This window comes from Haliotis cracherodii, unplaced genomic scaffold (assembly GCF_022045235.1).
Source record: "Haliotis cracherodii isolate W230 unplaced genomic scaffold, xgHalCrac1.p SCAF_2, whole genome shotgun sequence".
Taxonomy (NCBI): domain Eukaryota; kingdom Metazoa; phylum Mollusca; class Gastropoda; order Lepetellida; family Haliotidae; genus Haliotis; species Haliotis cracherodii.
In genome coordinates this window covers 21,139,539-21,152,432 of record NW_027266275.1, presented here as the reverse complement: position 1 = coordinate 21,152,432, position 12,894 = coordinate 21,139,539, and the positions used below count along the sequence as shown (strand labels likewise).

At 38.2% G+C, this 12,894-nt stretch overlaps 1 protein-coding gene and 1 pseudogene across 1 annotated transcript in view; one reads left to right on the top strand and one right to left on the bottom strand.

The window, feature by feature from the left end:
• Positions 1-12,894, bottom strand: part of LOC139468809 (zinc transporter ZIP11-like) — a 59,443-nt gene that overhangs the window by 36,484 nt on the left and 10,065 nt on the right. Inside the window, exons 3-7 of the mRNA XM_071250950.1 lie at positions 10,708-10,875; positions 7,639-7,738; positions 4,737-4,937; positions 3,193-3,262; positions 798-896 (exon numbers count right to left, since the gene is read on the bottom strand). Coding sequence (XP_071107051.1) covers positions 798-896; positions 3,193-3,262; positions 4,737-4,937; positions 7,639-7,738; positions 10,708-10,875 — 638 coding nt within the window. The remainder of the gene's footprint in view (positions 1-797; positions 897-3,192; positions 3,263-4,736; positions 4,938-7,638; positions 7,739-10,707; positions 10,876-12,894) is intronic.
• On the top strand, positions 6,357-7,177 carry LOC139468877 (uncharacterized; annotated as a pseudogene).

The window sequence follows — 12,894 nt, the reverse complement described above, 5'->3', positions numbered from 1 at the left end:
GGTTAATAATATTCCATATCTTCAGATTAAAGTCTTGTGAAAAAGATGCTGAAAGACAAGTTTGGGCTTATCACTGCTGGTAGAGGCTAAACATGCTAAAGCACAGGCTGGAAATATATGTACTAGGTACTCATAAGGAATAAAAGAACACCTGATGTTTTCAAATGACTATAGTAAATCTGTCATGGCCAAAGATTAACTAAAGTCATATGAAAAAATTGGTTGATCTTTAACTTCTTTTGAGTAGTATGTAAATGAAATTTCATTCGGTTGAACAGAGTGAATAAGAATGAAATTGATTTCTCTAAAGGTTAAAAAAAATAATAGTCTTGGTTCTCAGGCACCACCCGCATCATCATAAAGCCTGCAGCATGTTTTGCTTTTATTTCCAGTGAGTGAGTGAGTGAGTGAGTGAGTGAGTGAGTGAGTGAGTGAGTGAGTGAGTGAGTGAGTGCGTGAGTGAGTGAGTGAGTGAGTGAGTGAGTGAGTGAGTGAGTGAGTGAGTGAGCGAGCGAGCGAGCGAGCGAGCGAGTGAAAGAATGAGTGAGTATGTTTTTAAGCCGCTTTAAGCAATATTTCCCCAATATTATAGCAGGGAACACAGGAAATGGGCCTCACAAATTGTACCTGTGTCAGGAATCAAACACGGGTCTTCTGCGTGATGAGCGAACGCATTAACCACAAGGCTACCCGGCCAAAAAGGCAGTCCACCTCTTTAAGAAGTGTAACACATTATGCTAACTGTACAATTACAACTATGGTTATTTCAATGATCAACATGTTAATGCAATACGTACCAAAAGCTTTTGAACACAGACATCCCCGAGCCTCTAAGTGGAAGACTAACAGCAAGACCCTCAGGGAAGTTTTGTATACCTATTCCAAATGCTAAATTCCTGAAACAGAACATTGGGATCACATCAATGGAATTTTCTCATAACAAAGAAACCATTCAAAACTTATTCTGTCATTACAAGGATTTATTTCGGTTGCCCAACTATGTTCCAATGGAAGGCAAATTTGAAAAAATATATATTTTTTGTAAATGGAATTTGTTTAAAGTTCCTTTTTTCCTTAATTTAGAGGTATTTTAAGACTTTGCTTTGCCCCAGCATTCAATACAATAACCATTCAGCAGCGCAGTGGTGACTTAGCATAACACCACTGCCACAGGCTAACTTGCATGTCACATGACCAGACCTTTATCTTGTTGGTAAACAAATGTGCTTATTCTGAAATCAGAACTGACAGGCCTCATGCAAGCCTGACGCTGCACCTTACATATTGTTTTGAATAAATATGCTACTACGACTACAACAATGAGGTGCATGACAATATATCTTGACACATCAAAGTGACCATATCGCTAGCTCTCCGAAGGGCTTCAATGACAGCACGTGGAGCCGTACAACTAATGTAAACAAAGGATAACCACGCAAATGGAAATAGTTTTAGACATTGTAGGATAATTTCTCCATGGAAGTCAACCATTCTATGACATATGTTTATCTAGATGTGTAGACTCATCAGATTTAAAACATTTGCAATATCTTGAATGGGATGCACCAGGAATGTTGTTTATTCCAACTGTAAAACGTATAGGTGTACCCTATATATATATAAGTTTGCCAAAGAAGAACACTTGTCACTAAATGGTGTGTTTCTCCAGTTGACATGGGCAAAAGAACATTTATCACCGACTTCATCATGTTCATACGCTAGCATCATGTATAGGTATTTTAGCTTTAAAACACTAAGACTTGTGTGTGTGCTTAGGGAACATATTTTCTAGACGTTATTATGAATTTATTAGTTTTGGCACTCTGATACAAGGAATTTTGAACCCTGCATATCCTTAAACTTCAGGTTGAACAAATCTACTGGTACCATGATATTAAACTTAGCAAAGTGTTATAGGTCATGAGACAAACATTTGGCTCTTAGATGCATATGAACTACACAACTGTTGTGGCCAACATACATATAAAGGGAGACAACTTTTTAAGAAATGTCAGTGCTTCACGTCACAGCACCAGGTTAAATCCTGTCACTGCTCCACTATCATGTGATGTTGTACATGTGCACAAGGTCATTTAATGATTTATATGCCAGGATAGACAGCCTAATCTTTCTCCTTTTCAAGCCTTGCTGTCTCAAGATGGTATGTCGACATAACTGTGTACATAGTGCTGAGATTGCTAGTACCATTCACCAATCATGAACAAACTTGAGGGATATCTTTTCACGACTATTGCAGATATTCCTCTGTGCTTTTTAGGTCTATTAATTTTTTTTTTAAACTTCAAGTGTTTTTTTAAAGTGTTTAAACATGAAATAATTCTCACGATCAACAAAATCCATTCACACAAACTGAATATGCACTGGCCATAATCATTGACCGGAGAATCTGGCACCGAGACAAAACTGCAGCAAAAATCAACAGTCTAGACTTGCACAAGTCTCTAAGGCAATAATTACTGGTATAAATCATAATTTCTGGATTATATAAATAAAAAAGAACCAGCTATCCCTATAAGAGACAGGCGCCCAGATAACATTTTGAGATCCTACGTATTTACTCACACGATACCACTCTCATTGGGTATTGATAGACTGTTTTGGTTATTCAATAAATTTTTATTCCCTTGTGTTCATTCTATTGCATAATTTTAAATCAAAGAGTAGATATTTTCTACAATACTCCTGCATCAAATGCTGTATCAAGTGACTTCTACTTCATATACTTTGCTCTATTAGTTCATGGTTGTACAAAGATGTCATATGTTGCAGAAGCTTAAAACAGGGATAAAGGTCTACGTTACACTAACTGCTAACTGAGACATAGCACTTTAAAGTATAGGTGCTGCCTTTGATCAGTAAATACAGATCTATAAAAACATATGGGAGTGCAGGTTGAACATGCTACACTGGGTCATTACACACATGTCCTTATACTTGGGTTTTTTAAAATTGTGTCATGCGTATTAGTATGCAAGCAATCCCAAATTAATTTGATTATGGTAATATAGTCTGTATATTTTACACAAATATGTAGCTTATCTGGAGCTTTGCATTATGGTGTAAAACCTAATTCCCTCACTCATGCTAATTTGCTGATCTGGTGGGAAATATGTTAACAAGCAACTATGATAAAATAATAATCAGTTTGTTATGCCCCAAACTATATTTTACCTTGCATTTTCAAAAGTAGCTGTTTTTGTCTTTCCTATAGCACCAAAGCCTACACCTACAGCAAGGCCCTCTGAAAGGAAGAGGAAGTTAATACAAGAGAAAACAAAACATGTATTGAAAGTATTAACAGATTACAATGATTGAATGTTCTAACAGATCACAATGATTGAATGTACCAACAGATTACAATGATTAAATGTTTAAACAAATTACGATTAATAAATGTATAGACTATATACACATAACAAAATGTGATTATGCAGGGTTTTTTAAGATGTGCGAATGCCAAAATATTTATAAAACATTAGTCAAGGACATGAAAATTGATTATTATTTTTCTTCCTTTTTTTAAAAGTTTGTTTGTTGTTTGATGCCGCACTCAGAAAAGTAATTTCTTGAGTGTTTGTTTTAGAACGCCCACTCAGCAATACTGCAGCTATATGATGGCAGTCTGTAAAATAATCGAGTCTGGACCAGACAACCCAGTGATTGATATCATGAGCATCTATTAACGAAATTGGGATCGATGACATGCACCAACCAAGTCAATGAGCCTGACCACCTGATCCCGTTAGTCGCCTCTTCCGACAAGCATAGTCGCCTTTAACGCCGAAGTTGCTGAAGAGCTATTCTAACCCGGGTCTTCACCGGTAAAATTTTTAAGTAGACAATGGTAGATGTACGGGGCATTAAATTAAATTTAAATTAAAAAGAACATTGATCATATGTGCATGCTTCATAACTTTAATAGCAGAGAGTTTATTATGGCACAATATTTTCCATGCCATTTAATGGCAAGGTAGCTATGGAATTAAGTACAAAAGTATTGCTTTGGTTTTGTGTTTTAACACCACACTTAGAAATACTGCAGCTATATGATGTTGAATAGATAATCGAATCTGGACCAGACAATCTAGTGATTGACATCACAAGCATCGATCCATGCAAAAGGGATATATGATGGCAAGCAATCAACCAAGTCACTGAGTCTGACCACCTGATCCATTTAGTCGCCTTTTACAAATATAGGATGTTGAGCACCTATATTCCTATCCAGAATCCCAACCAATTACCAAAATATACAGTAAAAGTAACCCGTCCTTGATCATATATCGCTGTCCAACCATTTCCCCCTCTGAAGAACCAATAGTTACTTTCTGGAAGTTAACTAGTGAGTGAGTGAACAGTTGGGTTTTAATGCCGCTTTTAACAGTATTCCAGTCATATCACGGCGTGTGAGCTTAATGTGGGAGGAAAGCCCGAAGTGATGCAGGTCTAAGACGTTTACCACTTCGGTGAAACCCACGAGCACGGGTATGGTGCTGACAAACCTAGAAACATAATCGGGGCAAACCGGGATTCAATCCCACAACCATAGGTTTCTGGCGTGCCAAAGGGATGCAACTCTGCACAGCGAATCGTGGTGCCTTAGACGACTGGGCCACCCGTGCCCCCGGAAGTTAATGAAACAAGAGTCTGTGTTAACGGTCATCAGCCCTTACCTGGTATATTATGGTTCTGTGTTAATGGTCACCAGCCCTTACCTGGTATATTATGAACTGTAATGGCGACTATTAACAAGAGTATTCTTCTCCAGCTGGTATTCCTGGATTCTGTGAGGTGCTTCTCGGAGACAGACAAATCTATAGACTCATGGTTAGAAGCAGCCTGGTAATAACTGTTGGTCGGCACTGGTCGCCTTTGTCTTGTGCCAGCTGGGGACTTGGAGAAGTTATCATCGTAACCTGAAGCCAGGAACATTGAAGACGGAGTGAGACAGTTGGTTTTAAAGCCACTGGGATTCTTAAATTGATGCAGGTCACAGACACTTACTACTTTGGTGAAACCAAAGAGAATGGGAATGGTGCTGATAGGACAAGGATCATAATCATTGAGAATCTGTGATTCAAACCAACAACCAGTGGATCCTTACAGGGCTAAGGGAGATAATCTGCAGGGAACAGACTTTCATATGGTAGTTATAAAAAACAGCTTTGCAGTGACAATGTAATGGTGCTGATAAGATAAGGACAAAATCATTGTAAATCTGTAATTCCTACCAACAACAACTGGATCCTGGTAGGGCAAAGGGAGACAATCTGAAGACAGACTTTCAAAGTGTCATATCATATAGTAGTCAAATCAGATTTGCCGTGGGAACCTGCTATGTTTTATCAGGCCTGGTTCAGGCAAACCTGTGAATTTTAGTTCAAGCCTTCATCTTCAATGATTCCATGCTTACGGATCTGCCATTTTTAACGGATGGGGTAGGGGGAGATATATTTTACTACTTTTGTTTTATCAATGAGAATTATGAGTATACAAACAAAAATGAAACGCACAAAATATAATATTCTCTACCCTTTCATAAAACAACATCAGTATATCATGTGTATGGCTGAAACAATGCTGATGCAACAGTAAATGCCCTAAATGTCATACATCAGAGGTACTGAATGTTGCTGTACGCTGCAGTCAGCAATATTCCAGCAATATCAGTGTGCCCTCTCAATTAGATTGTTTGTTACTTATCACCACTCTCAGCAATATTCCAGCTATATAACAGTAGCCTGTAAATAATCAAATCTGGACCAGACAATCCAGTGATCGATTTTGTGAGCAAGGATCCACACTATCAAGGCACAAGAAGGTGTTATCGAACAAGTCACCGAGCCTGACCACCTGATCGCCCGTTACTACACAAATAGGTTGCTGGGGACCTGCCGGTTATCTCCCAAAACACCTACATGCCAAAACACCTACAGCCCAGTACCCCTACACTTGTTTAAAACAACAAAGGGATTTCACCTTCTTATAATGGTACAGTCCCAAAGAGAATCCATGAGAGTAAAGGATGAACCAAGTAAAGATAAGCTGGATTAACATTTGGAAAGATTGACTGTAACTGAGTAAAAGGTTATATTAATTAACCTAAGATTGTTTTTTTTAAACATATTATATTTCTTAAAAAAAACTGAATTGGTGAACAAGCAGGTTTTCTAATCTTAACACTGTTCCGGGAAATACAGAATTGGTTTAAAACCGAGTGAAGGTTGAAGCATAAATGTACCTAAAGTATTTAAATAAACCAATTTCAAGCAATTGTATTAAGAGTACGTTTGCTGTGGAATGTAAGCATTGGGAAGAAATGACTGCATATCAACATGACCGGTCTCCAGAATGTTGAGTTTATTTTTTCACTGAAAGGAAGCGCACAAGTTTTGTTTAATTGATATTGTCACACCAAGAATGTAGAGACAGACTTGTATTCACTTGAAGCGTGTGAAAACCACATGTAAAGGGAAAGTGACCATAGATGGTAATATCCTTAGGAATTCGACAGAACACAACCATTCTCCAGAATATACAGCATGTCCGCTTTGTCAGCAACTTGAGGAAGAGAGCAAGAGAAGAAACAGCACAGATGCACACACTGTACAACGGAGAGCTAGCCAACTATAACCCAGAAGAAACTTGTATCCTGCCTGCCTTTCCATCAACGAGCAGCGCCCTCTACCGCCACAGAAGGAAGAGCTGCTGGACTGCCTCTGCTTCCACAAGCCGTTATTCAAGACACCTGGATCGAAGCCATGGATGACATGCCAGAGCTGTTGAATTCACTGACTATGTGGTTGTCAACTGGGTTGACGACAGAGCATGATTCCGGCTGCCATTGCGGAACCATCACTCAACGATAGGTCCGGGAACAAACAACAATCTGGAAGGATTCCACAGCAGACTGAACAGTGGACTACCCCATCGACATCCCAACATCTACCACTTCATTGAAGTCATCAAGAAGTAAGAACATGCAGATCGGGCCAAGATTTCGCAGATCAACTTTGGTGCCGCCCCCAGGAATAGAAAACGAGTCTACCGAGAGATAGAGAATCGCTTGCACTGCTTAAAAGAAAATTTGGCCCGGGGATTTAAAACACCCATTCAATACTTGAAAGCTGTTGGTCATCTTTTGAAACTTGGCTAGTGAGTTATTGTGTTTATCATCTGACTGATTAGTAAAATAAAATGTATGTAAATATTCTTTGGGTTATTTCATTAAAATGACAAAGGTAACAGGCAGGGGATTAGGTGTGCACTCAACTGTTGTTATAAGCTGTAGGTGTTTTGGCATGTAGGCATTTTGGGAGGACACCGACCTACCCTACCAAAGAATTCCCCTGGGGCTGGCCCTCAGATAATCAAGTCTCCGACAGGCAAACCAGTAATTAGTTAGTACCATGAGTATTGATCAGAGCCATCAAGGTTAGATAACATACAGTTCACCAGCCACCTATTTTAACTGACCAACCCTCAATTTAGTCGGCACGGGGTTGTGGGGAAATTCTGTCCAGAATCAGCACTTGGGGAATATCCTAACAGAGTGGCCTGTCTTCATGTCGTGTGTACATGGTTCTTTACCTTGATGTTGCATCATGTCAAACTTACCTTGGTCAAATGCGGGAGGAGGTGAATAATTTAAGTTCCCATCTTTTTCTAACTTTGTCTCCACATCCAGAGAATGGGCAAGATCGCTTGGGTTACCTCCCTTAGATGAAAAAAGATCAATGTCATCAAAATTCTGATGAATGTCACAATGTTATAAAATACTGTAGCCAGCAATGTTATCGCAAACTCCCACCTGCCTGGAAATAGTCTCCTCTAGACCAGACAAACCAGTGATTGAGGGCATGAGCAACATGTCTGACGGCACAACATCAGCATGGTCATACACTGCGACCGCCTGCATTCCCATCTTTACTGGTTATGACAAGAGTCTAGCAAAATATGACAAAAAGAACTTATAGATTTCCGGCAAAAGAAGTCTGACATTACACCAGTGATCATTAATGGAGAAACCCAACAACTTGTGTCAGAATACAAGTACCTCAGAACCATCACTGACAATAACTTGACATTTTCTCAAAACACAGATACCATTCACAGATAGTGTCAATCTCATCTATACTTTTTACGGAAACTGAGATCTTTTTACATCGACTCTAAAATAATGTTGTATTCAGTCTGTTTTATCATTCTCTGTGCAATACTGGCACCGTGGCCTCTCACAGCAAAACAAGAATAGACTGAAGAAAATTGTAAGATTAGGAAGACAGATGTGTAGGCAAGAACCTGGAAGTTTTATACGAAAAGAACGTGAATTAAGCACCATGAATTTTAGACAATCCATCTCACTTTTTAAACTCTTGTCATTCTATTTCACCATCTGGATGAAGGTATCTCATTTTGAAAGTTCAATCTAAACACTCCAACACCTTTTCCATTACAGTTAGCATATCACTTTTAAACAAATATTAAATCCTTGTGTTTTTAAGATTTTAACCCAATATCTACAACATTTGTATTGTTTACCTTAAACCCTTTTAATTTTCTTGTTGTTAATGTTCCCCATGTTATGTCTATGTTTTAAATGTGTTTTTGTATTCTTTTAATCCCCAGGGATTGACTTACGCTGTGTTTTAGCAATATTCTCGCACAGTTGTCTTAGATATCACATCAACATTCAATCAGCGCGATTGAATATCACATACATCTTTCAATAGTTTTATCTACATTGACACTCTCATTTTCACCTACAAGAATTGAAATCCTATTGCTTTGAATCAAATTATCTACCGTTCCTAAAAATGTCAATAAAAAACCTACACGGTAGTACAAAAGTTGTCAATCGAAACAGTGATTTGCATACTCGCAACACTGCATGCTATCTCTTACTGTGCAAAACCGATTCCTATATCACTGCATGGAGCTTTGCATCAACTGACAATGGAGGAGTGTACAACATTTCTTTATCCCTGATTGGCAAAACAAGTGTTTGTTTTTACAATAAATACACTTTGGTTGCGCACGAAAATCCTAAAACACGAGCAAATTTTGATTTTGGAATGACAACAAAACAAAAACTAAATAAATATACCTGCAACTCTTTCTCCATAATAATATACTAATTTCAGATCACAAACAATCGTACTTTAGATGAGATTCACTTAGTCTTTAGATAAGATGGCACTGAGTTTTCATAAACATACCCTCGTACAAGAATGGTCACTGAGCGTGAATTACGAATTTTGAACTATTTCTAGTGGCCAAACAGCAAGTTGGATTTTAATTTTTTAGAATATACCACGATTCAATTGCTTCCATAGTTGTCCATAAAACATGAAGAATGTGACTTAATCTTTCAAATGTAATTCATAAACAACGTGAATCTCAACAGTCTTTTCAACTTCCGGTGACATTTCTGGCTGCTGCACATGGCAAACACGCCGCCTTCTGCGGGTAGTAAATGACTTAATTGTTGCTAATTAAACAAAAGGGTGAACCTGTAGCAATAGTCGTCGTATACTGAACTGTCACTTCTAATTAATTGAAAAGTCCATATTGAAAAGATATAATTTGATACGGTCAGAGACCCAGTCTCTGATACAGTACACACGACAGAAGGAAATAAGACAGCGAAATTGACGAATGCACTGGAATGTAAGTAATGTATTTTATGCCAACAAACTGTCGCTATTTCATTTCATCATTTTGAATATATTAAGTTACGATATAAACACACATTGTCGAAATTTGGTAACTGCAGATTGTCTCCTGCATAGCCAACGAAATGAACTGCTGATGGTGGTAAACATGCCTCCTAAACGATCTATAATTGTCCTCACGAATAATTACCAATAAAGTTGACAATGAACAGAAATACATAAATATTAGTGTAATTTCTCCAAAAGTAGACAATCAACAGAAACATAAGTACTAATGTAATGTTTTGTTAATACTAATGCTAATATTTCTAAATATGCGCTGAGGAAAAATTTATGTTAAAAAATAGGATATCCGAGGATATATCCATATAATCTTGTAACATTAATTGCAACATTATTCGAGTCACAAGTACCGAAAATCAAATACAGTTTCCAATGTGTCAAGAGAAATATCTCTGAAAATTAGCAAAATCTCATCACACTCCAAAAAATCTCACTGCTTTTGGACTAGGGTAGATTTTCTCTCAAAGGTAAAAATATCAAGGATAATCCTTGAATCCCCTTTATTTATTATGTTTTTTGTGACATTTGTGATGCGCAGATGTAAGAATTTCCTTACAGGCAAAGAAGCATAATCTTATCTTATCCCACTCATCAAACCCTGGCACATACCGGTAGTTACAAAGAAAACAACTTGGTGAAACAATGGTTAAAACATATCCTGGTGGTAATTCACTTTATACCACTAGGATGCGTTATTCACCCACAACGTGCCAAGGCTGAAATTATTCTATTCAGACGAGTGATGCCATCCGTGATTGATGGTGTTGCAATGTTGCGTATAGTGCATCATGTCTCATTGAGAAAGTCCATCTCACCCTTGAGGAGAACGCTAAATTACCTTACTGTCACTCTTAGCATCTGGTCATTCTATTATTCAAAAATTTTCTTTGACAAAATTTGCCAAACGTCCTCAAACTCTTTTGTTTTTAGCATGTTTAGTTGAACGTACCATATTTGGTAAAACTATGTCTGCAGCATAGACAAAGATGGCCCCAAGAACAAATCCCACAGCCACAGGGATGAAGGCCCACTCTCCATTCTGCCCATACAGCCCTGAGTGTTCAGCAAACTCTATCGCCGGAGCCAGCAGGGACCAGTAGGATGCTGCTGTCATCACCTGCAACACACACGGATAACATGGTCAACCATGAATAACACTCAGTCACAGAAAACACCAATGGAAAACACCCATGCATAACACTTATGGAAAACACCCATGGATAACACACATGAATGAAACCTATGGTGAACATCGATAACACCCATGGATAACAACCACGGAAAACACCCATGGATGAAACCCATGGAAAACACCTATGGATAACACTCATGGATAACACCCATGGAAAACACCTATGGATAACACTCATGGAAAACACTGATAACACCCATGTATGAAACCCATGGATAACACTCATGGATAACACCCATGGATGAAACCCATGGATAACACTCATGGATAACACTCATGGAAAACACCTATGGATAACACTCATGGAAAACACTGATAACACCCATGGATGAAACCAATGGATAAGACTCATGGATAAGACTCATGGATAATACCCATGGATAACACTCATAGATTATACCCATGGATAACACTCATGGATGACACTCATGGATAACGCTCATGGATGAAACCCATGGATAACACTCATGGATGACACCCATGGATAACACTCATGGATAATACCCATGGATAACACTCATAGATTATACCCATGGATAACACTCATGGATGACACTCATGGATAACACTCATGGATAATACCCATGGATAACACTCATAGATTATACCCATGGATAACACTCATGGATGAAACCCATGGATAACACTCATGGATAATACCCATGGATAACACTCATAGATTATACCCATGGATAACACTCATGGATGACACTCATGGATGACACTCATGGATAACGCTCATGGATGAAACCCATGGATAACACTCATGGATAACACCCATGGATAGCACTCATGGATAACACCTATGGATAACACTCATGGATGAAACCCATATATAACATGAACAAGAATGTGTTTTTACTCAAAAACATATGTCTCCCCTTCCTTTTTTTATACATTAGTTAATAGCTGTTACTGTAAATGTGTTTGCAAATCCAAAAAATAATAATAGCAAATTTTAGACTGGAAAGATAATGGTTTCATGCAGAAATATTCATTAGCTGTAGAGATTTAGTGGGAAACAAACAAGAAATTAAAAAATTAAAAATGTAAAAATGCAATAGATGCACATGTATAGTTTCATGCAAAAATATTCATTAGTTTGAGGGTTAGGATTCAGAAATGATGCCTTGAATTGTTTGAGGCCAAATTGTTTCCATGGAAACGCAACGAAATAAAATTTAGAAAGATTAAAAAAGGCACTCGTAATCTGATGAGCAATGCATATGCCAAGTTTTGTTGAAAATTATTGAATGGTTTTCAAGTTATGGCTCTGAATAGTATGGGAACGTGACGCTGACACCAAAACCAATGCTAACTGCGAACCAAGCTAAACATGCTAAAAACAAAATGTCTCCCCTCCCTTCTGATCACCTCCCTTCTGGACACCTTCCAATAACATTCATGGACAACACCCTTGGATTGATTTAAGATAGAGGTGTAACCAGTGTTTGAAATGAAACAAATGTAAAACTACGGGACTGACACAAGATCTACCTCCACAGGCCCAAGGGCATGTGCTTATTTCAAACACTGGGTGTAACTAACTTACCCGGTACCACAATCTCATACAAATCAGATCTTAGTTCCTGCTAAAGCTGAACAAAGATCTGAAGACATCCCATTATGGGTCACGTCAGATTGGGAAAGTGACAGTTGAATGTGTTTTCTAACGATGCAACGTCGAAAAGCATAACGCGGAGTAGTCTGTATGACAGTTAGAGGCTGTATGGCTGATTCTGATTCTCTCGCTCAGTGGGATAAACTTTAGAAGTGGAAGAGACTTTTCATAGCCCTGGGGAGTATTGCCATACAAGCTCGGCCATCTATTAGACATTTCAGAATTTTCCTAGTTCAGTTTTCAAATTTGGAATCGAGAACTTTGTCAAAATATAAAAGTGTAGCCTGGAATGAAAGTTGCCAGTTTGAAACTAGTGCCATAAA